The sequence below is a fragment of the Ambystoma mexicanum genome, chromosome 8 (genome assembly GCF_040938575.1).
Source record: "Ambystoma mexicanum isolate Mex_15411 chromosome 8, UKY_AmexF1_1, whole genome shotgun sequence".
NCBI lineage: Eukaryota > Metazoa > Chordata > Amphibia > Caudata > Ambystomatidae > Ambystoma > Ambystoma mexicanum.
Genome location: NC_090929.1, coordinates 1,702,113,000 through 1,702,135,733, shown reverse-complemented (window position 1 = coordinate 1,702,135,733; position 22,734 = coordinate 1,702,113,000). Strand labels below are relative to the sequence as shown.

The 22,734-nt window shown below is 48.0% G+C and overlaps 1 protein-coding gene across 2 annotated transcripts in view; it reads right to left on the bottom strand.

Annotated features, from left to right (window-relative positions):
• ACADSB (acyl-CoA dehydrogenase short/branched chain) overlaps window positions 1–22,734 on the bottom strand; it is a 359,596-nt gene that overhangs the window by 107,413 nt on the left and 229,449 nt on the right. For both annotated transcript variants that reach the window (XM_069612021.1, XM_069612022.1), the window contains one exon: window positions 14,941–15,030. In XM_069612021.1, coding sequence (XP_069468122.1) covers window positions 14,941–15,030 — 90 coding nt within the window. The remainder of the gene's footprint in view (window positions 1–14,940; window positions 15,031–22,734) is intronic.

Genomic DNA, 22,734 nt, shown 5'->3' with positions numbered 1-22,734 from the left:
CCATAGCTTCTTTGCGCCTTTTTAGGAATCTTTTCGTTGGTCTCGAGTGTGCTCATTTTACACGACGTGACATAAAAGGCAAATTCTCTTCCATATAAGTCTTGTCCTGATCCTTCTGCTGTTGCTCATCGATTATTTTCACAAGTGATGAGGGGCTGTCCGGCAAGACCTCCTGTTGAGGCATCGAGGCAAAGTGTGTGGAAATCATCAAATTCACTGCATCCACAGATGCTTTCAGTTCGTTGATTTCCTGAGAACAATTACAGCTTCGACTATCAGGGATTGTAGTTGGATGCAAAAGAGACATATCTCCTTTAGCTATTACATTATTAAACTGATTATGTTTTTGTGACTGCTCCGAAGGCACAGGCATTGCCTGGCTATTAATAGCTCTTATTGTATCGGCAGAAATAATAAACCCTTCAATCTTGTCCATTTGAGAACATAGGTGTTGGAGTGTCATTTTAACATTTTTTTAACTCTAGATGAGTCAAATCATGTCCTTTATCCAGTAGATCAAGTATTTTAATGATCACTGGGAAGGTGCATGGAGATTGAGTATCTTTCTCCATATGTCGCAAATTTACCTCTGATAGATCTAATTGGGTAGGTCTAATAGGTACATGGGTTGGTTCAGGTGAGTAAGATAGGCGAGGTGGTACCATTTCATGGTTGATATCTCGATGTCCGTCTATATCATATTCATTGGTAGGGCTTAAATCGCATATCAGACATGAAGTTGCTGTTTTTTAAATGGAGTACAGACAAGCGGTGTTAGCGTGCTTATAGCTCGAGATATTCGTTCGTCAAGAGTCACCATGATTTCCATAGTGCAGTCATGAAGTTCGTTAGAAGATTGATTAGTCAATAAAGATGGTAAGCAAGTCTCATGCCCCAACTCTGAATGCTGTTTTATTGGACTATCGATCGTCTTATGGCTAGAAAAGAGGGCGGGGAGATGGTGGAAAGAGGGCTCATTTCAGTAGCATCTATCATCACAGTGTGGGGTGCTGAGTTCATCTGATAATTAGATTCCCCCATAGTACTTGAAGTTACTACTTCCAACGTAGTAGGTTCAATATATGATGTTCGACCTTTGCAAACCATCGCGTCGATGCCAGTGGATGTCGGGGGGGGGTGGGTTAGAAATCAAGGCTAACTTAGTACATTTACTACGCAGACCCCCAGCCATATCTCTAATAAGCTACTGTGATTTTCTCTATATGCCACACCCTCTATAGTTTTTTGGCGTCAATGAGAGGGTGTATGAGAGATCAGTGTTTTGATTGAGATATCTCACACAGTTTGCTCAAGGTCTCAAACACGGACTACTTATGCATTCCACAAAACATTACAACTCTGCATCCCCAGCCCCCTGCTCACCGTGCACTGCACAGCAAACAGCCAACAGTACTTCCGTACTTCCACAAGTGCGCACGCAGGGTGCGCAGGGGGCTGAGTATTTAACTCCTCACAGAGGCGGGATGCAGTCGTCACGTGAGCGCGAGCTCGAGTCTCTAAGATAGAAGCAAAGGGCGGACTTTAGTAGGCGTGCTGGTAAGGGAGTGTCGCAGACAAACAACTTACACAACGCACCCGCTGTCCAACATTAAAAGGTGCTGATATTAGCACAACAAAGTTCTAAGCATTCTTAGGCAATTACTTTTCTTAAAGGTCCAGTGCACTTCTCTCCCAAAAACAGTGCACCCTTAAAATCCGTCCTCCGGTTCCAATTTCAATTGAAAATAGCAGAGTCCTTCACCAGCCAACAGTACTTCCGTACTTCCACAGGTGCGTGCGCAGGGGGCTGAGTATTTAACTCCTCACAGAGGCGGGATGCAGTCGTCACGTGAGTGCGAGCTCGAGTCTTTTTCTTAAAAGGTCCAGTGCAGCTTTAAAATCCGTCCTCTGGTTCCAATTTCAATCAAAAATAGCAGAGTCCTTTAACAGCCAACAGTACTTCCGTACTTCCACTTGCCCCACCTTTTGAGCATACTTAAAGACTTTCCCAATTGGTTGTCTAATTTGAGACGTGTGCTTGATGTGATTTAGTCTTTATGAAATGAAAATATCCTGTTTTATTGATTTTTTTTTAACCCCCGACATTGTTATGGTTGAATTGTATCCGTCTGTCGTTTTGTTCTTCGTGTGTGGTCAGCGCGATCATGCCTATGGGCCTTTTTGTCTAGCGCTATATAAATATAAATAAATAAATAGGATTTGGGCCAGATCTGGTTGTCATCTTCCAGCAGACATGAAGGTTTCTCGGATCATTTGATGCTTAATCTGATCTGTCTGGGAACTGATGCCGGAATTCCTTCCACTTGGGAAGCAGCAACACCTGTATTCTGATGCTTTACTGGGCTTGTTCTTTATCTCCTGCTGTTACTCACTACGCTCTCCTATCAGAGAAGCGTTTGAGCACACTAACCTCTCACAAAAAGACTTTGAGGCAGTGTAATTTCACCAATTCGACCATAAACAAGGAAAGGAATCCCTGACCACCCGCTGTAAACAATTTCTGGAAACCTGATCATTTGGATCCATTAGCACTTGTGCTCTAACTTTATTCCCACCTTCAAGGGAATACGCTCTGGAAATCAAACAACAAAACACCACTGAATTTAGCACCTATTACGGGACAGCATTCACATACTGACACTCCCTCGACTGCCGCAATCATGACTGCTAAACACCCCATGCCACACAACGCCCTGGATGTAGTTTCTAGCATATCCAAAGGGCTACCTAGATTTCAACAAATTGGCTGCTTCTAACTTGGGTAGACAACCAGAGGAGGGCGTAATTACCACAGACTGTTTGACTGGCAATTCTTCACCTATGAATCTGTCAGGTTCCACTTTAAATCTGGTGCTTCTTAACACAAGATCGCTGAACAACCATGCCAGTAACGTCCACGACATGATTGTTGACAGAGATCTTGACATTGGGCCTCATTATAAGGGTGGCGGTGAAGGTATGAACGTGCCGGTAAGGCACCAGCACCGTTCATACCGTCCCGCCGCATTACGAGTTCTGCTTGCGGGTTCCTGACAGCCCCCCAGGTTTTACCTGGCGGGCTGTGTGGCACCCGCGAGCATAACTCGTAATGCCGCTGGCACCGTTATCAACGGTGCCGGCGCATCCATGCTCCCCAGCCCCATTCTGCCCTATGGGGATCGGGAGCCCGGCAATTACCGGCCCATTCATCTCGTAATGGGACGGTTATTGCCCAATTCCGGGAGGCGGTGCCGGTAACGAGCATGGCACCGCCATGCTTGTAATGAGGCCCATTCTGTGTCTCACTGAAACTTGGATAAGGGAGGCCAGCGGCCCAGCCATCAACCTAACTGTTCAATCAGGGCACTCCATCCTTTGTAAAAATAGAGAGTTGGGAACAGGGGGCGGAGTAGCCATCAATGCCAGAACCCACTTGGGACTATTCTCCTCTCCAGCCTCCTGCCAGGATAGTGAAATACTGCTTGCCCAGATGACTCCCTCTCCTAATTACTGCTTGAATATTGTCCTGATCTACAGGCCCCTTTCAGCAATGCCAGAGTTTAATGAGGAATTAATACACATTCTGCACTCCCTGCAAGGTCCCACTCGGGCCACTATCTGTCTAGGCGATATGAATCGCTGGAAGGGGGATGAATCGGACAAAGAGGCCATCGAGCTCGAAAGATTCATGAACAATTTTGAATTCGAAGTCATTAACGATGTTTCAACCACAGACAAAAACCACATCCTTGATTGGGTGGCTAGTAGGAATCTTGCAGCACAGGTCGACCTGATACTGCCTTGTGTCTGGTCAGACCATTATTCCATCGACAGGCCCTCCAGAAGACCTTACACAGCCATGTTGGTTACCAGTGGGAATCTTAAAAAGATAGACTCCAAGAATCTAACGGCATGTCTTAACCTCATTATGTCCGATACCCTAGACACTGATTCAGCCAAACATCTTGCTCTTTTATTTCACAGAAGGCTGACTACCCTTCTGGATAAAGATGCACCACTTAAAATCAGATTAGTCAGAGACCACCCCAGCCACCAAAAATGGTTTGACCAAGACCTGACCACATTAAAAAAGGAAAAACGAAAATTAGAATCCATGTGGAGAAAACATCGAACCAAGGACAATAAAGAAGCCTGGAAACGGGTGGATCAAATTTACAAAAATAAAATGATTGATTGCAAAAAACAATTGTACAATCATGAAATATCCGAAGCGGCCAACAGTACTAAGAAACTCTTTGAAACCCTCAAACGTCTTGAGAAACCCAGTGCCTTCCAAATACCATTCCTACCTACCAATCTTGATAGCATCACAGAACAGGCTGCTTTGGAGGAGAAAATCATCAAAGCAAGAGAGAAGAGAGAGGTAAAGATGCAGGCCAGAAACATCCCTCCACAATGTCCCCCGCATATGGATCTCCAGACGCCTAAACACCTTCTGTTTTCCTTCTCTAAAATTAACATCTGCAAAATAGAAGACATCCTTTCTTCCATGAACCCTGCAGCCTGCTCAGAAAATAGTATTGCGCCCAAAATCATCTTGGCCCATGTGGTGCTCTTCGCCCCTTTTCTCACGAGGTTTGTTAATGCCTCCTACTGTGAAGGAAAAGGGCCTAAATCCATAAAAACTGTCATAAAAAGCCCAACTTCGATCCAAAGGACCCCAGTAACCTTAGACCCGTCACTAATTTCAATTTCTTGCTCAGGGTCTTGGACAAGACTGCCTATAAGCAGTTCCAAATATTTATTGAAGCCAATAGTGTCTTACACCACAGACAATCTGGCTCTAGACCCCCCTACAGCACAGAGACTGCCCTGGTGGACCTTCAAGCACACATGCGCCACATGTTAGAAGATGTTTGTGTCCCTTTATTTTCTTGTTTGTAGGTGTTTTCACTACTCTTTCTTTCAGTCTGGCCAGAATGGGTTGTCAGTCTTATGTTTGCATTGCTCAGAATCCATGTATTGGTGCATGTTTGGTTTTTAATACCTTTTCAGTGTCACTCCCCTTGCGTTCATTTATGTGTTTTTGCTCCTCTATTTATTAAGCGATTTCTGTTAGTCTGTGTCACAGTGAATCTTTTTTACTTGGGTCTAGATGTGCTTAGAGTCTGGCATAGCATGAATGTGTCTGTGGAATACGGAGTAAGGATTCACAAGGGAAACGTATAGTCCTTTGATAGTGCTTAGATGAAAGGGTGTTTAGAACACAGGTCAAAGGGTGGACATTTAAATAGCATTGAGAGAAGCGCAAGGTGCCTGTGTGCAGTGAAGGAAGTCAAAAGCCCTGTGTTGTGAACTATGGCAACACGCTAAAGGTCAGAAAGGAAAGACACATTATTAACTTTGGGCTAAGAAACACAAAGTGCAAGATTGAGGGCCTCTAAACAGGGTAAACCCAGATTATAGCTCTGGTATAGCTATGGTATGGTATTGGGCATTTGTATACCACCTTTTAGCATTGGTATGATTCCAAAGTGATGTAGGCTGGACGCCCTCGGGACCGTAGTCCAGGTCAGTGGAGAGAGCAGTCTAGTAAATAGTGCTTGGGTGCACTCGGTATGTCTGCAGCCAGGGCGGATTAAGTGGTGTGTAGCTGCATTCTGGTGCTAGGCGCGGTGGCTGTGTGAATTCAGTGTAATGTGTGCAGCAAGGCCAATTGGGGGTAGCTGCATTCTGGCGGTGGTAGGAGTTTGTGAGTGGGACTATGTGTGCAGCTAGGCCGATTTTCTTGGGATATAGCTGCGTTCTAAAGACTGTTGAGGTGATCATGGAGGTGTGTAGCTATATGAGCCACTAGGCCAAATTAATCAAGGCGTATAGCTGCATTCTATTGCTTGTTGCTGCAGAGGAGAGAGTGAGCATATTGGTGTCTTTTAGTGTCTGTGTGGATTGGAGGGGAGACCCTGTTCATTGAGACCTTCCGGTGCCTGTCGAGGGGATAGTATCTCCCTTTGGGGTTTGGTTCTCTTTTGCTAATGCCATCTCTGTGTCTGGTTGGGTCTGCAATCGCTTGGAGTATTGATATTGATATTTTATTTGTATCGCGCTCATACACGCGATAAGGCAAGGGAGGGGACATGGGAGAACAAAAACAACAATCTTACAGGGGGTGCCTGATAAGTGCAGAAAAGGGGGGGTCTGTAGGGTTACAGATACAGACCCAAGTGCAAGGGTTGCCAAGAGGCAGTGCTGCTGCGTGGCTGGGTGAGCAAGTACCTGGGCCCGAAATCAGAGGGTAACCAGGTGCACGGTGCCGAAGCAGAACAGATCAGCAGGGGAGAGGAGGAGCAAAGCCAGAAGCAAAGAGGAAGGTCTTGAGGTGCTTCCGGAACTGGAGATGGTTCTCCTCAAGTTTGAGAGTGGCAGTGAAGCTATTCTAGAGGGAGGCCCCTGCCGAAGACCGAGATCTAACTCCAGCTCGTTTCTTTGTGAAACGACTGACCCCGAGGAAGTTGGAGGTGGAGGAGCGAAGGGCTCGAGAGGGGAGGTGTTTACGGAGGGATAGTTGAAAGAATTTTGGACCCAGGCCCCAGAAAGCCTTGTGGTCAATGGAAAGAGTAGCCCTGCATCCACTTCAGATCTACCGGTCCTACCACTACATCCTAGAAATTATGGCCGGTGCTCGTGAGCCTGGTCCAGCATCATCGTATATGGTCATCCCTTTGACTTTAGAGTCTGCAATAGCTTGTTAGGTGGCGCCATCTCACTGTGCAGTTGCATCAAGTTCTGTACTAGCAGACGTACGTTTGTGCTGTGTCTGACTAACACAATTACGTACAACGTTGTCCCGTGCTGGTAGTCATAAAGGTTCTTCCTCTGGGTATCCCATGTTTACAGGCGGTCAGGCCGATCGAGTATGGCAGTTAAGAAGCAAGGTTTACCTGACAGCAGCAGAGTAAGGTACGCCGATGTGCGTTGATGACAGGCGAAGACCGGCTTGCCTAAGAAGCGCTGGCGCTGAGGCGCCAGCGGTATCGCAATATGTGAACATGGGGACCTGGAAATTTAAGTCCCAACACGAAGTGTGACAGCTCAGATGCCTGATTCAAACCTAAATCAAACTATCAGAGTGCTTTTCTCTCTGCACCTAGGCTGATAGTATATGCGCTGTCACAATAGTACAAGACACGCACAAGTGAAGTCAGATGGATAATGGCTTTCAGATCGCACAAAGAAAACAAAAGCACGCCTTTCACACAACTTGCTAAATGCTAGTACCTGGAAAGCAGAAGCATTCTTGACTGCAGCTTTTATGTCGGCGAAGACCGGCTTGGCTAAGAAGCGCCTGCGCCGAAGCACCAGAGGTACCTAAATATGTGAACCTGGGCACCTGGGAAATTAAGTCCCAACACGAAGAGTGACAGCTCAGATGCCTGATTCAAGCCTAAATCAAACTATCAAACTATCAGAGTGCTTTTCTGTCTGCAGCTAGGCTGATGGTAAATGCGCTGTCAAAATAGTACAAGACACGCACAACACAAAGATAGCTAGAGAGACACAAACCAATGAACGCATTGTGATGCAAATACATAAAAATGCCAAACTGAATGACAAACACAAGAAAAGTACAAAACCTACTAATTAACTCGCAAAGCAAAAATACAAACATGTGAAGGAAGGAGAAAATGCAGAAACATACGTAACGGGGCAATCGATGAAAACATACGAAGGACAAACACACGAACAGAGGAATAAGGAAAAAAATTCAACAAAAACAAAAATGTAAAAAATTACATTTAAAAAAATGCAAATAGACTACCCACCAGGGGGCGCATAGCCAAACATGCTCTCTGCGTGGGCTCCGCTGCTACGGCCCCACAACGTGGATTGAGTCCCCACTTGTGGACACCCCCGCGAATGAAAATCGAGTGACTTCTGTAGGAAGATCCCCCCTCCCTCTGTGGGAGAAATCCCGAAGAAAATCGGGCTAGGAATCCCCCCGAAAATAGCATCCGGAATTACGGCCTGCCGGAACCGGATAAGTGAAATCGAAACTGTGCAGGCACACGTGTGCTGACGGAGACCGATGGCCCCTCAAGAAGCAACACCTTGGTGTGGTTACTGGCAGTAGAGGAGCCGGAGAAATCTCCAGCGACCAAGCGCACTGAAGAGGAGGGTGCGAGGCACCGGGTCCTCTGCTGTTCGCGACCTGCGCCTTGCACTGAAGGACCACTGCAAGGCTGATCCCGGCCGCCCACAGCGCTGCTGAGGCCCGCGGTACGTAATACAGGGTGTCACGGTGCAGGCGAAGAGGCTGGAGGGTCCCCCCGCCCGAAGAGGATCAGAAGCTGCAGCCCGCGTGAGGCCCCCAGCGCCTCCATGCACTCCCCTACTCCCGCTACAGTCCAAATGATACGGAGCACATCCCTGTGGAACACGCTGCGGTCGGGCGGGCTGAGAACCCAAAGCAGCATCAGGCGGTGAGTCGAACAAACAGACTCCCTTGCTATTGAACCCCAATGACCCTGCTGAACTTAATGTGCAATTACTCCAAACGCTCCCACTTCATTATTCTTTGATGCACAGCACATACGGAAGGGAACTTAAAAAACTCCCCACGGCTGCACTAAGAAGCTATATACACGCAACGCCAGTTATGTGGGCAAAGAACAGAGTGAGGGGCGAGTGAGGGGACAGTGGCCTCATAAATTCGAACGAGTGTCTGGCCCCTCAAAACACACTCCGAGGTGAATCATACTGTATTCAACTACAGCTGCCCCAAGCCAATGACATGAAGAGAGGGGAAACCTATGTGCTCTGATAGCACCATCCCCTGGAGCCCAAGCAGACCTCAGCCAAACCTACCACCAGGTGACTAGTGCACTTAACACCCCCTCACAGCGGGTGAAGTGAAGAGACTGCACTTGGACCCCCACCCAGCGCGACCCGCCGGACAGAACTAAGCGAGGGCCCACCTCAGGGACCAATTCATCATTGCTCCATGTCTTCCCCAGAGTGGACAACAAACCAAAGACACTCAAACTCGGTTATAGAAACAACTAGAGTGGACCCGACAAAGCCCCACCATTGCAACCAGATCCTGGAATTATTTTGAAGACATCCCCTATACGTTTAACCAACGTGACCCCACGGTTCGTCTCCTCTTCGAGTAAGTGGTAAAGGGGAAGATCTAACTCACCATACAAAAAGCTAAAGAAGAAAAGGCTGCGCGGGAAAGCTAGACATTACGGCAACGCGCTAAGGAGGCATTAAAGAACCATCCCTGTCACTGAGCATTTGTATATACAACGGAATACCCACCAAAAGCAACACTGTTGTGCCTCAGAAAGGGACGGAATTAAGTGCATAATCCCTCAGAACTCAGGAAGACACAGTACTACCACACCAAAACCTCCATCAGACGTACAGTCCCGCTCGCCCTTATTGGGACCACCATGCATCATCAACACTACCCCCCAAGGCCACATGAGCGTGAGGCAAAAATTAGCCCCATTTGCTTACACCTCCATACCTGCCGGAACTGGCGACCCCAACATGGCAGCCACAGATACCACAGGGAGCGAATCGGCAGCCACGAAAGGAGACATTGCAGCCCTGCTGGGAGAAATTAAGAATATGGGGGCCAACATAGGAGGTAAAATAGACAAAATCCCACAACGATTAGATAACATGGAAGAAAGGCTTGATGGAGTAGAGAACAACCAAGCATCCATAGATACTCTGGAAGCACAGCTTGATCAGAGGATAACAGAATTGGAACAACGAGAAGAAGACTTCAAGCTCAAGATGGACGACTTGGAAAACCGAGAAAGACGGAACAATCTATGAATTTTTGGGATTCCAGTACGAGAAGGAGAAACTGAAAGCGATTTTAGGAAAACACTTCAAGACATTAAGCTCCTGGTCGCAGACGATGCAATAGATGAACCCAAAACAGAACTGATCCACAGGGACGGAGACCCCCTGGGTGGGCCAAGATCAGTCCTCGCCCGATTCCATTGCTTTCAAGACAAGGCCAGGGTGCTCGAAAAAGCTAGAGGCAGCGAGGCAATCACTTTAGGAGGTGTTCAGATCTCAATATACCAAGACCTATCCTCCATGAAACTGGCTCTCAGGCAGATGTGCGGACCTCTCACAAAACGACTGAAAGAAAAGAACGTCCGATACAGGTGGGGCTACCCCTTCTTCCTCTCCTTTGAATGTGAGGGCACCAAGATAAGATTGAGATCGGAAAAAGAAATCAAGGCATGCATCTCTGAGCTAATCGGGCCCCGGGAAGAAGAAAGCAATCGGGAAGAGCCGAGATGAGAAGATCGAGAATGGCACATTCAGGGCCCCAGGAGAAAGCGTGTGAAAGGCTCGAGAAAGTACCGGAGGGGTAATGTCTCCCCGGAGGGGGTCAACTGAACATTCACAAACTTGGTAAGACGGAACCAATTCCATTGTATAGAATGTGACCTGACTAGGTACCCATGTTAAGAACTACAATATGGTCATGACGCGAACACTAGGGGGAGACACAAGAGGGGCTCAATTGAGATTGAGGTATCACATTAGGTCAAGGGGCATGAAGTAACGGCCCCCACAGGTGGTTCAATGCAGGACCGGTGCTTTCAACCGGGTTCGATCGAACGCCACCAACTGGGAAAGGGAAGGGGGGGAGAACAGACAAAGGGATGGGGTCGAAGCAGCATCTTTAGTGGTTCAAAACACTCTAAATAATGTGAAATTCAATGGGCAAACAAACCACTGGTCAAGGAACACAAGCTATCGCCCCATAAGAACAATCAATGGCATTGACTGCTGATGCAAGGGGAAGGGATTCCCTAAAGGTAGGAACACTTAATGTAAAAGGACTAACTCACCAACCAAGAGGTCACTCGTAGCCAGAGAATTCCATAGGACCAAAATGGATGTTCTCCTACTACAGGAGACAAAATACGCTAAGGGTGAGGAGTGGCGAATCCTCGGGAAACGTGTGGGATGGAGTTCTGGGGATCTGGACCACTTAGGAAAGGAGGCGTGGGAATCCCTATTATAAGTGGTATAGACTTTGTGGTGGACAAGACTTGCTCCGATGTAGAAGGGGGCGTCCTACTGGTAACAGGAAAAATTGGAAAAGTGAATGTCACGATTGCCACAATCTACTCCCCCAATACAGAAAGGCTGGATTTCTTGCTAAAACGATTCCTAAAATAGTGCTAGAGGCCTCAGACCATGTCATTCGAGGAGGTGACTTCAACCAGTGGGCGGACCCAGCCAAAGATTGGAAACCTGGCAATCCCGATACGAGAAGCCTGACTAGGGGTGACCGTACAGAACTGGCAGAGATGATGGATACATATGAAATGAGAGATGTGTGGAGAGATATGCATCCAAACGATCGAGGCTACACTTTCTACTCTAGCCCACACAACACATTTACTCGAATTGACTATATATATCTATCAAAAGATCTCGCCGACACCACAACACATTCAGAGATAGTCCCAATTACATGGTCGGACCACGATATGGTGTTGGCAGATATTCGGTGGGAGAATTTACCAATCACGGGAGGGAAATGGCGGTGTAATGAGAGTCTCTGGAAAGATGCAGTCTTCAAGACAGAAATGGAGACTGAAATTAACGAATACCTCAAAATAAACAATACCGGTGAGGTATCTAAGCAAGTAGTCTGGGAAGCGGGGAAAGCCACTTGGAGAGGTATTTTAATACGGGAATGGTCTTCCAAGAAAAGGGAGCGAAAGACCATTGAACACAGACTGAAAACTGAAATCTGTCAGCTGGAGGGGGATATTAGGAGGGATGCAGGGATTGATCCGATAAAATTAATTAAGCAAAAAGGAAAAGGGAGGAACTGAAAATGTTGGAACGAGATATTAGAGACAGGGAAAGCCCCAGACACCTTCACCCGAGCATTAATCACGATAATTCCCAAAGACGGGAGAGACCCCAAAAAATGTGGATCATACCACCCCATCTCCCTACTCAATCTAGACGCAAAAATGTACACGAGAGTTATGGCCACTAGATCAGAGACACTAATGCCCCAAGTTATACACCCCGATCAGGTTGGATTCATACTGGGGGGCAGGGAGCGGACACAATGCGCAAAACACTCCACCTCATTCACATATCCCAGACCTGCCCTCCTTTCAATCGACGCAGAGAAAGCCTTTGACAGGGTAGAGTGGGGATTCTTGAGAGCAGTCCTACGTAAGGCGGGTATAGGCCCCAGGTTCAGAAAGGGAATACATGCGGTGTACACGTCCCCCAAAGCATCCATATTTGTGAATGGAGAATACTCCAGATGGTTCGAATTAGAACACGGAACCAGACGGGGATGCCCTCTCTCCACAATTCTTTTTGCACTTTCCCTAGAACCCCTGGCACAGACAATGAGGTCCGACCCCATGGTAGAAGGCATTCGGCTGGGAGCAATGGAATACAAGGTGGCCCTTTACGCCGACGATATACTTTTGCATATAACCAACCCCATGGCATCCATTCCCCGAACCCTTCACCTACTAGAAGAATATGGTCAACTCTCTGGGTTTAAGGTGAACAAACCCAAATCTACACCATTTCCTCTACAGGGATTGAAAAACAAAAATGAAACCAGGTTATTCCCACTGGGCCAGAAGATCGAACACTCTAAATTGGAATACTTGGGCATACAGATCACCAGAGACCTGGCTGACCTATATGAGGCCAACCCCCCCCCCCTCCTCCAACGGTTCTGCGCCAAGCTAAGTAGATGGAACAGGCTGACGATCTCCTGGTTAGGGTGACTTAATGCTATTAAAATGGTATGCCTCCCCCGTTCTTGTACCCCTTTCAAATGCTACCCATTGAGATACCAAAAAGTTTTTTTTTCAAAGCCAAAAAAACTATTGTGAAATTCCTTTGGCTGGGGAAGGCGGCGAGAATTTCATATGACACTCTAACACTTCCTAAAGACAAAGGTGGGGTAGGGCTCCCTGATTTAAGAAAATATTATGAAGAGACCCAACTACGCGTTCTAATCCCTCACCTACGTAACCACAAAGACCCCCAATGGATCCACATGGACAATCACTATCACCGGCCACGGTATCGGAGTGGCTCTGGGCCCCCAAGAAAAAGCTACATAACATACTCAAAGACCACCCAATACTGAGCACCATATGGGGAATTTGGAGAAAAGGTAAAGAGATGCATAAGATCTCCACATGGCCATCTCCGCTGAGCCACCTATGGTCCCCCGGAATCAACGAGCACATCCCCAATTTAGAGAGATTCCAAACATGGTACGAGGCTGGCCTAGAGAGAGTGGGGCAGCTACAGAAAAAGGACTCTTTGGTCTCACTCCCAGAATTGACTGAAGCCCTGGGAGTAGGCCCACTGTCTACCTTCCAATATATACAGATAAAAGGCATCTTAACAAAACCAGCATGGAAGAACAAGTTGATGAGAGACCTCACCCCCTTTGAAAAGCTATTAGACTCTAGGACGGAAATGAAGGGGCTAATATCAGCAATGTATTAAGAACTGATAGAAGCAGGGGACGGGACCACAGAGCCGTTGAGAGGTAAATGGGAGAGAGATCTAGGAGAACAGATAAGCCCAGATTTGTGGGGAAGAATGTGTAAAGCGGCATCACAAACATCCATATCAAGTCAATACAAATTACACGCTATCATACTCTTACATAGATGGCAGTACGACCCTCTCAGACTTTCCAAAATGTTTCAAACGGCCAACCCAAGAGACTGGCGGGAATGTGGGGAGATCGCCGACTATTGGCATATGTGGTGGGGTTGCACCCAAACAAAAGTATTTTGGGACGAGGTCCTGGGCTGGATCAAAGACATAGGCGGTATCCATAGGGTGGCTGACCCCCACCTTATATTATTTGGCCTTGAGAAAAATTATGACGAATGGACCAGGATTAAAGGTCTGGTCCCCCAGTTACTGCTAGCTGCCTGTGCCATACTCGTAATAAAATGGAAATCCATAACGGTTCAGAGTAAAAATGAATGGATCAATGTAGCCTCCAACATATGCACAATGGAAATGATAACAACATCGCTACATGGAAGATCCTCACAATGCGAGGCTCTATGGATGGACTTTATAAATAAATACTTTTTAAGCGAGCCAAAGGGCCAGTCTGACTGATGCTCAGAGTTGTAATGTAACCAAGATGATATAAGGGGTTATGAATCGAGGCAATGAAGACCTGCCCAACGGGAAATCCCCTTAACCATAAAACTGTGACCACCTATTGACACACACAGAAAAAGTTCTTAAGATGTTTGCACAACCAACAGGGGGGGGGGGGAGAGGGAGGGCGAAGGGAAAGTCATGTTGAACCGTTGCAGCTCGAGAACGGAAGTATATATATGTTGCATGAAAAGTTGACAGTGCTAAAAAGATCCGAACCCTCTCTGTTACTCTGAGTTCGTAATTTTTATTATGTAATGTGACTTGCAATTAACAAAATTCAATAAAATCAAATTTTAAAAAAATAAAAAATTAATGCAAATTAGTCCAACTCAAACATGTGACTAAAGACATACATTTTGCCTAAAATGTCAGAGAAAGTGACCAGGCCAAAACAACAAAAAGAGACCTTCGCAATCACAAAAGAAAGAACTACACTAGCATTACAAATGAAGAAACACAAAATGAATCCCCACACAAAGTCAAGGACATCCACGCACGCACCACATAAAGGCTAACACATATTACAGTTAAAGCACTAGTATAAATATTTGTTTAGAAAAAGTCCACAAAGATATCAGTTAAAACTTAATTTTAGTACAGAAAAAAATAAATTTGGATAAAATTAGTAAAAAAAGACAAAAAAGTTAATGTAGATAAATACAGATGTAAATGTTCAAAAACAAATATGATAAAACGGTAACGTTAATTGTAACCCAAATTGAAACGAAAGTACAAGACAGTAAGTACCTGGAAATCAAATATCCTTTTCCCAAACTGTACTCTCTGCTTTGTATAAGGGACTGCGTGGTCAAAACAGCCTTGTGCTAACCCCAACATCTGTAAAAGAAAGGAAAGGCATTTCATAAGTGGACACAATACTTACAGTAGAGGTTTTGATGAAAAGCTGTCTGGAAAGAAAGATCTTTGATTGGAGACTTAACTTCAGTAGTCTAAACTCAATAACCCTGACCGCTGCTGGCAAAAACTTAAATCATTTCATACCGTACCCCACCCACCTTTAATCTACCAGTGTGTACCCAGGCCTCAAACCCTTTCAATCAATACCCTCTCTGAGTGTACCCGCTTCACCTCTACTCTCCCAGCGCGTTCTGTGGCAGGTCGGAAGATGAAGTCGGGTTCATGTTGGACATTTTAACGGTTTTATTTTAAATAATAAGAAAAATGACTAACTCGCCCTATAGCTATGGGATTTTTCCATACCTAACAAAACTAACTAAGGGTGCTCGACTGTCGTAGGCGTCCAAAGAAAAATGACCTCAGTCCAAACCCCAGCTTGACCTGACCCTACCAGTCTCTCTTGGAGCTTTATTTCACGGTTTCCAATTGTAACAAGTCGTGACTTTGTCATGTGCTGACGGCAAGTAAGTAGGAGCTATTCATTCCGATTCTCAGTGTCTTTCTCCTGAGTTCCTAAAGTTCCTGCGATATGTATGTAGGAAGGCTATCACAGAGCGTGCAAGAACTATCAATGTCCTTCTTGCTATCCTTTTGGATGTAATCTTGTAGATTCCTTCCTCTTGTTGTTACTGCTCTGTACTCTTTCAACTTTGTTCTTTCTCTGTTGTGGTCTGTTATACCCTTCACGGCGGTGTGGTATCACCGGTTCTGGGGCCTCTCTACTTGGCTCCCCTTTCTCTGTTTAGCGTCCAATGATTATTACTTGCACTTAGCCCAGAGCGTTTTTCAAAGTCTCTTACTAACGGCTTTCATGTTTTCACCACAATTATACTTGCTAACTTTCTTGTGGTTTACTTGGCAACTTTCTCGCTATTTCCCCATGTACACATTTGTGCTTTCTTAATGATCCATAGTCCACATTGGGTATGATCGTGTGGCACCAACAGCCCTGTGGCCTCTCCATTGGGTTCCCTTTATCCTTTCTTTGATATTGGAGACTAATATTTGAACTTAAGCCAGAACAGTTTTCAAAGTTTCTTAGTAATAGCTTCCATGGTTTCACCGGGCCTCTGACATCTGTCTCCAGCATTCTCTCCTTCGTGGTCTGCCGCTGGCTCCGCGGCTCCACACTGTTCTGCCCCTCCAAGACGTTGCTACGTCAGGATAGAGGCATAGAAAGAAGGAGTGCGCAGGATTGAGATAAAGGCATCAGTGGAGTTGGTAGAGGCAGAGAAAGTAGGAGTTGATATGAACGAATTGAACAAATTGGTGGACATGGCAACGGCAGATAAAGTAGTTGATTTGATCGAGGTGAATACATTGGTGGAGATGGTAGAGGCAGAGGATGAAGGAGTTAATATGATCGAAGGTAAATACATCAGGGGAGATGGTAGAGGCAGAGGAAGAAGGAGTTGACATGATCAAAGGTAAATACATCGGGGGAGATGGTAGAGGAAGTGGGAATCAATAAGATAGAGGAAAGTTAATCTGGGGACATGGGAGAAGCAACAAACAAAGTAGTTGATAGGATAGAGGAAAATGCATCTGATATGGTGAGTCAGAGAAAGTAGGAGTTGATGGGACTGAGATAAATGCAACAATGGAGATGGGAGAGGCATAGAAAGTAGAAATCGATGAGACTAAGGACTTTGGAAAAACCTCCCTAACAAAAGAAGAAAACATTTTGGGGGCCTCTCCTCCTATGCATTTACCACTATCCTCTCAACTCCTACTTTCTCTGCCTTTGTCCTCTTCACTGATACATTACCCTCTATCCTATCGATTGCTACTTTCCCTGCCTGTACTATCTCACTAATGTATTTACCTCTATCCTATTTTCTCTGCCTCTACCATCTCCACCAATACATTGTTATCTATCCTATCTCTGCCTCTAACCTCTCCAATGCATTTACCTCTATCCTATATATTTCGACTTCCTCTGCCTCTACCATCTCCACCAATGTATTCTCCCCTATACTATCCACTCCTACTTTCTCTGCCTTTATCCTCTCCACCGATGTTTACACCTATTGGGCCTCATTACACGGTAGGCGGTAACCATGGCGCTATTAGCGCCATGGTTGCCGCCAGTATTTTACTGTGTCCGCCTTGGTGGATGGCGGAATTACCGCCCTACTCCAAGGTGAGCGGGGGCGGTAATTCCCCATTCACCAAGGCACTTCCCTATTCCCATTTTTGCCCCCATAGGGCTCAATGGGAATGGGGAAGGAGCTAATTACGGTACCGCAAATTACGGTACCGTAATTAGCACCAAGGTCCCTTAGCGGGCCTGTTCCTTAACGGTTGGTAAAACCAGCCGTTAAGGTCGGGTCCCGCAAAGGGACCTCGTCGTAAGGCGGTAAGGGTTTACTGGTACCGGTACCCTTACCACCTACCGTGTAATGAGGCCCATTGACTCCTACTTTCTCTGCCTCTCCCATCTCCACGGAAGCATTTATCTCTATCCTATGCACTCCTACTTTCACTGGCTCTACTATCGCCGCTGATGCATGTATCACTAACCTATAGACTCCTACTTTCTCTGCCTCTACCCTCTCTGATGCATTCTCCTCTATCCTATCATCTCCTACTTCCTCTGCCTCTAAAATCACCACTAATGCATGTTTATCTTTCCTATCGATTTCTATCTCGGCCTCTAACCTCTCCAATGCATTTACTTCTATCCTATATATTTATACTTCCTCTGCCTCTACCATCTCCACCAATGTATTCACCCCTGTACTATCCACTCCTACTTTCTCTGCCTTTACCCTCTCCACTGATATTTACACTTATTGACTCCTACATTCTCTGCCTCTACCATCACCACTGATGTGTTCACCTCTATCCTATCGACTCCTACTTCCTCTACCATCACCACCAATGTATTCAGCTTGATCCCATCGACTCCTACTTTCTTTGAGTCTCCCATGTCAAATTAATTTACTTCTATCCTATTAACTGAAACTTTCTCTGCCTCTACCCCCTCCTCCTCTATGCTCACCTCCTTTACCTTTTCCCATCACTGCACCTGTACTTGCTTCTGTCACTTTGTTAGATTAAGTCTGTTGACTAAAGAATACCTGGGTGTTTTGCTCAGAGCCTTTCTGTCACCACAGTTTCTGACTGTTACCGGCTGGGATTGGCCAAGAGAAACACAGACACAGAGAACTTACGTACCCAAGTTTATTTATGTTGCACAACAAAAAATAAAAGTTACTTCAACATCAGTCCCAGCTGGGGTGTTGGTTAACTAACCGGGACACCCCGCTCCTTGGTTGTTTCTGTTTAGCGGGACATCTCGATCAGTCAGTCCTGAATTCTTCAGGCCTGGGTAGACCTCCCTCGGCGGCGGCATCCGCCTTCTCCCGTGTCTATGGTAGGCCATTGAGCACATCCTGCTTCAATCCTTCCTGTCCGGCAAAGCTGACACCAAAAGAAATAAGCAATCTAAAGAAAATCTGCATCGTCTCTTGGTGGTGGTCTTCTGCGTAAGCTTCTGCTCGTCGGCAGGGCACTCCTGCTCCGGTCGTCCCGGGTCTGGTGCCGTCTCCCTGACTACGCCCTTGGTTCCTTTAATACACCCAGGCAAACGCCTCTTCGCTGGCATCCGTCTCCGGTTCCCTCTCGTCGTTCTCCTCCTCCAGCTTCCTTGCCGTCGCACCTCTTGACCCCTTCTCCTCCTGAACACACAAAAACTGTCCTTTTTATTAGGCTCCCCACATCACGGCCATCCCACCACCTGTTCATCCTATCGCCCTTCTCCAGCTGCCAGCCCGCCCCTCATTCCTCATTATCCTCTTCATCTGCTGTCTCATTGCGATGATGCTCTCCGACGCCCCTGGAAGTTTCCTGCAAACATCTTTTCGAGGGGATTGGGTCCGCCGACGTATTCCATATTTATGACAGTAATCACCACAGCTGTGCTGCTTCGGAAAATCTTCGGCGTCTGCGTCCTGAGTCGATGATGTCGATACGCCACCCTCAAGGACCTCCTCCGACAGCTGACGTCACTGGATGTTACAAGTAGGACGCACAACGCCCGTAGCCTCAGTTCCATTTTTTCCATGAACGTGTTCGCTTCGGAGATCTCGGCGCGCCTCGACTCTTTGGAGTTTTTGTTCTTTCTCGGTTCTTCGAACATGTTCGTATTGTGAAAAGTATATCCTTTGTGATGTCTACCTCATCTTCCAACCCGCGTCCGGGCTTTAAGAAGTGCAGGGACTGTGGGTCCAAGATGTCGGTGACGGACTCGCACGATGCCTGCCCCTTGTGCCTCGGGGAGGCCCATGACACGGATGATTGTGTCGACTGCCAGTCGCTTACGTCCAAAGCCTTGCGGGAGCCCAAGAAGAAGCTGTTGGTAGGTAAGGTGTCCAAGCCACGGAAGTCAAGGTCTGCGGGGCTTTCGACAGACGATTCGAGGGGCGACTTTCCGCGTCGTCGTCGGAAGTCCAGTGGGTCTCGTCCCGGAGTCAGTCCCGCCACTCCTCTGCCTCTTCGAGGCACTCCCGGAAGCGCCGTCATCGGTGGCCTTCCCAGTCCTCATCCAAGGACTCCACCCGTCGGTGGGTCGCTTATCCCACCAAGCATGCGACGCCGGAGGAAGGGGCTTCCTTCGGGAAGAAAATGTTAGCGATTCTCGGATCGCAGGGCACTGGTCCGTCCGCGCCTCCGAGTGGGGTCGGTCGTGATCGGTCGAGAGACACCGCTCGCATACCTTCGGGCTCAGGTGGTCGGCACGATTCGCGGGAAGAGGTCCCGCCCGGACAAGGGGAATCGTTCTCATCATGCCCGTTCCAGGTCCTGGTCCTCGACGCACTCGAGACCGTGTACACGTGGTGTCTTCAAGGAAGACGTCGACGCCTGTGGCGCCGAGGTAGTCAACGGACTCCTTTGAGGCCCCGCCTCCGAAGAAGTGGTCGACGCCATCGGTGCTCAGGCTGTCGAGGGACACGCTCAGGGCTCCGGCCTCGAGGCCTTTGTCGACGCCGTTGATGCTGTCGGCGCTGCGTTTGGCGTCGACGCCGATTCACTCGATGCCCTCGATGCTTTTCGAGGCTGTTTCGACGGGGGTACCCCGGGGCTCGGTGGAACCCCCTAGAAAGGCTCTGCCCAAGGTCAAGCATGGCTTTGTTCCACATTCTGTGCCTTCATACCGCCATCTTGAGTTTATTTCAGAGCTGGATGAGGGCTCTGATGATGGCATGGTTCCTGATACGGTGCCAGATGAGATTCTCTCGGGCCATAGCCAAATTGAGGACCTGCGGCAGTCCCTGCATGACCCCAGTGGGCTGGACACCTCTCTGGAGGTGGAGTTTTGTAGGCCTGAGCCTGGCACTCATGCCGACTCCTCGTATCAGCGCCTTATGTCTAGGGTCACCGAGTACTTGGGGTGGTCTGCTCCCCCAGGGGATTTTCCTTTTCTTCAGGATGACCTTACGGATATCCTCGACCAAGATCCACCAACTGACCTGGTACTGCCGTTCCATATGGCTCTACATAGGAGGGTGGTGGCTGCTTGGACTACTCCGGAGAGTCTCCCGGCAGTGGGCAAGTCTTTGCCGTGAAAAACACTGCGCAGCCAGTAGCGACTCCTGCTACTTGACCAAGCACCCCACGCCGGATAGTTTGGTGGTGTAGGCGGCTACGGCCCCGGCAAAGCAGGCGTTGTATCCTACCATTGCTCCTGATAGGGATGACAAGCGTTTTGACGGCTGGGCGGAGAAAGTGTTTTCTTCAGGGGGTATGGCGCTTCAGGCGGCCAACTCTGTATGTGCCTTGTCACGTTTCACGCATACTCTGTGGAACTGTGTGGCTGAACATATTCCCGAACGGGATAGTTTTCTTGCCATGGTTCAGGATGGCAAGGATGCCATGTGTGAGGCCGTTCAGTCGGGTTTGGACATGGCAGATTGTGTCAGCCCGTCCATGGCGGTGAGCACCGTAATACGCAGGTTTGCGTGGTTGCGGAAGTCGGGGTTTGCTCCTGATGTGCAGGCCCGGCTCCTCAACATGCCCTTTGACGGGGAACATCTTTTTGGCAGCAAGGCTGACGAGAGCCTTGAGAGGTTGCAGACCTCCAAAGCTGCAGCAAAGTCGTTAGGGCGCTGCAGTTCGCCAACCTCCGCCTTTTCGTCCTAGGGGACAGCAATGGAGGGGAGGTTCCTTTCGTTATTACACATCCTTTGGTAAAGCGAGAGGAGCTGCCAGTCAAAGGGGCCACCGTAGGGGTGCCAGAGGTGGAAAACAAGGTACTCGAGGTGCCAAGGCCGCTCGGGCGGTTGCCTCTTTGCCTCAGGCAACACCGCAGCCGCTTCAGCTCAGTCATGAGGCCATGTCCCATGGTTCGCCGGTTGGGGAAAGGCTGGCGCAGCATCTTGCAGAGTGGCGCGCCATTACTTCAGATGTGTGGGTTCTGGAGATCATAACCCACGGCTACGGTCTTCCTTTCTGGCGTAATACGCAGGTTTGCGTGGTTGCGGAAGTCGGGGTTTTTTCCTGATGTGCAGGCCCGGCTCCTCAACATGCCCTTTGACGGGGAACATCTTTTTGGCAACAAGGCTGACGAGAGCCTTGAGAGGTTGCAGACCTCCAAAGCTGCAGCAAAGTCGTTAGGGCGCTGCAGTTCGCCAACCTCCGCCTTTTCGTCCTAGGGGACAGCAATGGAGGGGAGGTTCCTTTCGTTATTACACATCCTTTGGTAAAGCGAGAGGAGCTGCCAGTCAAAGGGGCCACCGTAGGAGTGCCAGAGGTGGAAAACAAGGTACTCGAGGTGCCAAGGCTGCTCGGGCTGTTGCCTCTTTGCCTCAGGCAACACCGCAGCCGCTTCAGCTCAGTCATGAGGCCATGTCCCATGGTTCGCCGGTTGGGGGAAGGCTGGCGCAGCATCTTGCAGAGTGGCGCGCCATTACTTCAGATGTGTGGGTTCTGGAGATCATAACCCACGGCTACGGTCTTCCTTTCTGGCAGAGGCCTCAAGACAATCCAATGGGGAATCTCTCTTTGAAGAGTCCGGATTCACTCCTTGCTCAGGAAATTCAATCCCTGATGGAGAAAGGCGCCATAGAACTGGTGCCTGTAGCGGAGAGGAACAAGGGATGGTATTCCCCTTATTTTTTGATTTCCAAGAAAGACGGGGATTGAGACCCATCATGGACTTGCGCAGTTTGAACAAACTCCTCAGGAAGGACAAGTTCAAGATGGTTACTCTCTCTCAAGTCCTCCAGGCCCTTCAACTTCAGGACTGGTTGGTGTCTCTCGACCTCAAGGATGCTTATTTTCCATGTGCCGATACATCGAAAGCACAAGAAGTACCTGAGGTTCGCGGTTGGTGACTCGCACTTTCAGTTTCGGGTCCTGCCATTCGGTTTGACCTCCGCCCGAGGGTCTTCACCAAGCTCATGGTAGTGGTGGCAGTGCACCTCAGGAAAGGGGGGATTCACGTCTACCCCTACCTGTACGATTGGTTGATCAGGGCACGCTCTCCTGAGTCCTGGATCATCTGTCAGTCACCTGCCACTCCCTCCACAAGCTGGGCTTCTCCCTCAATTTAAAGAAGTCCCATTTGACACCAACTCCAGTACATCGGAGCAGTGCTCGACACGTCCCTGGGCAGTGTTT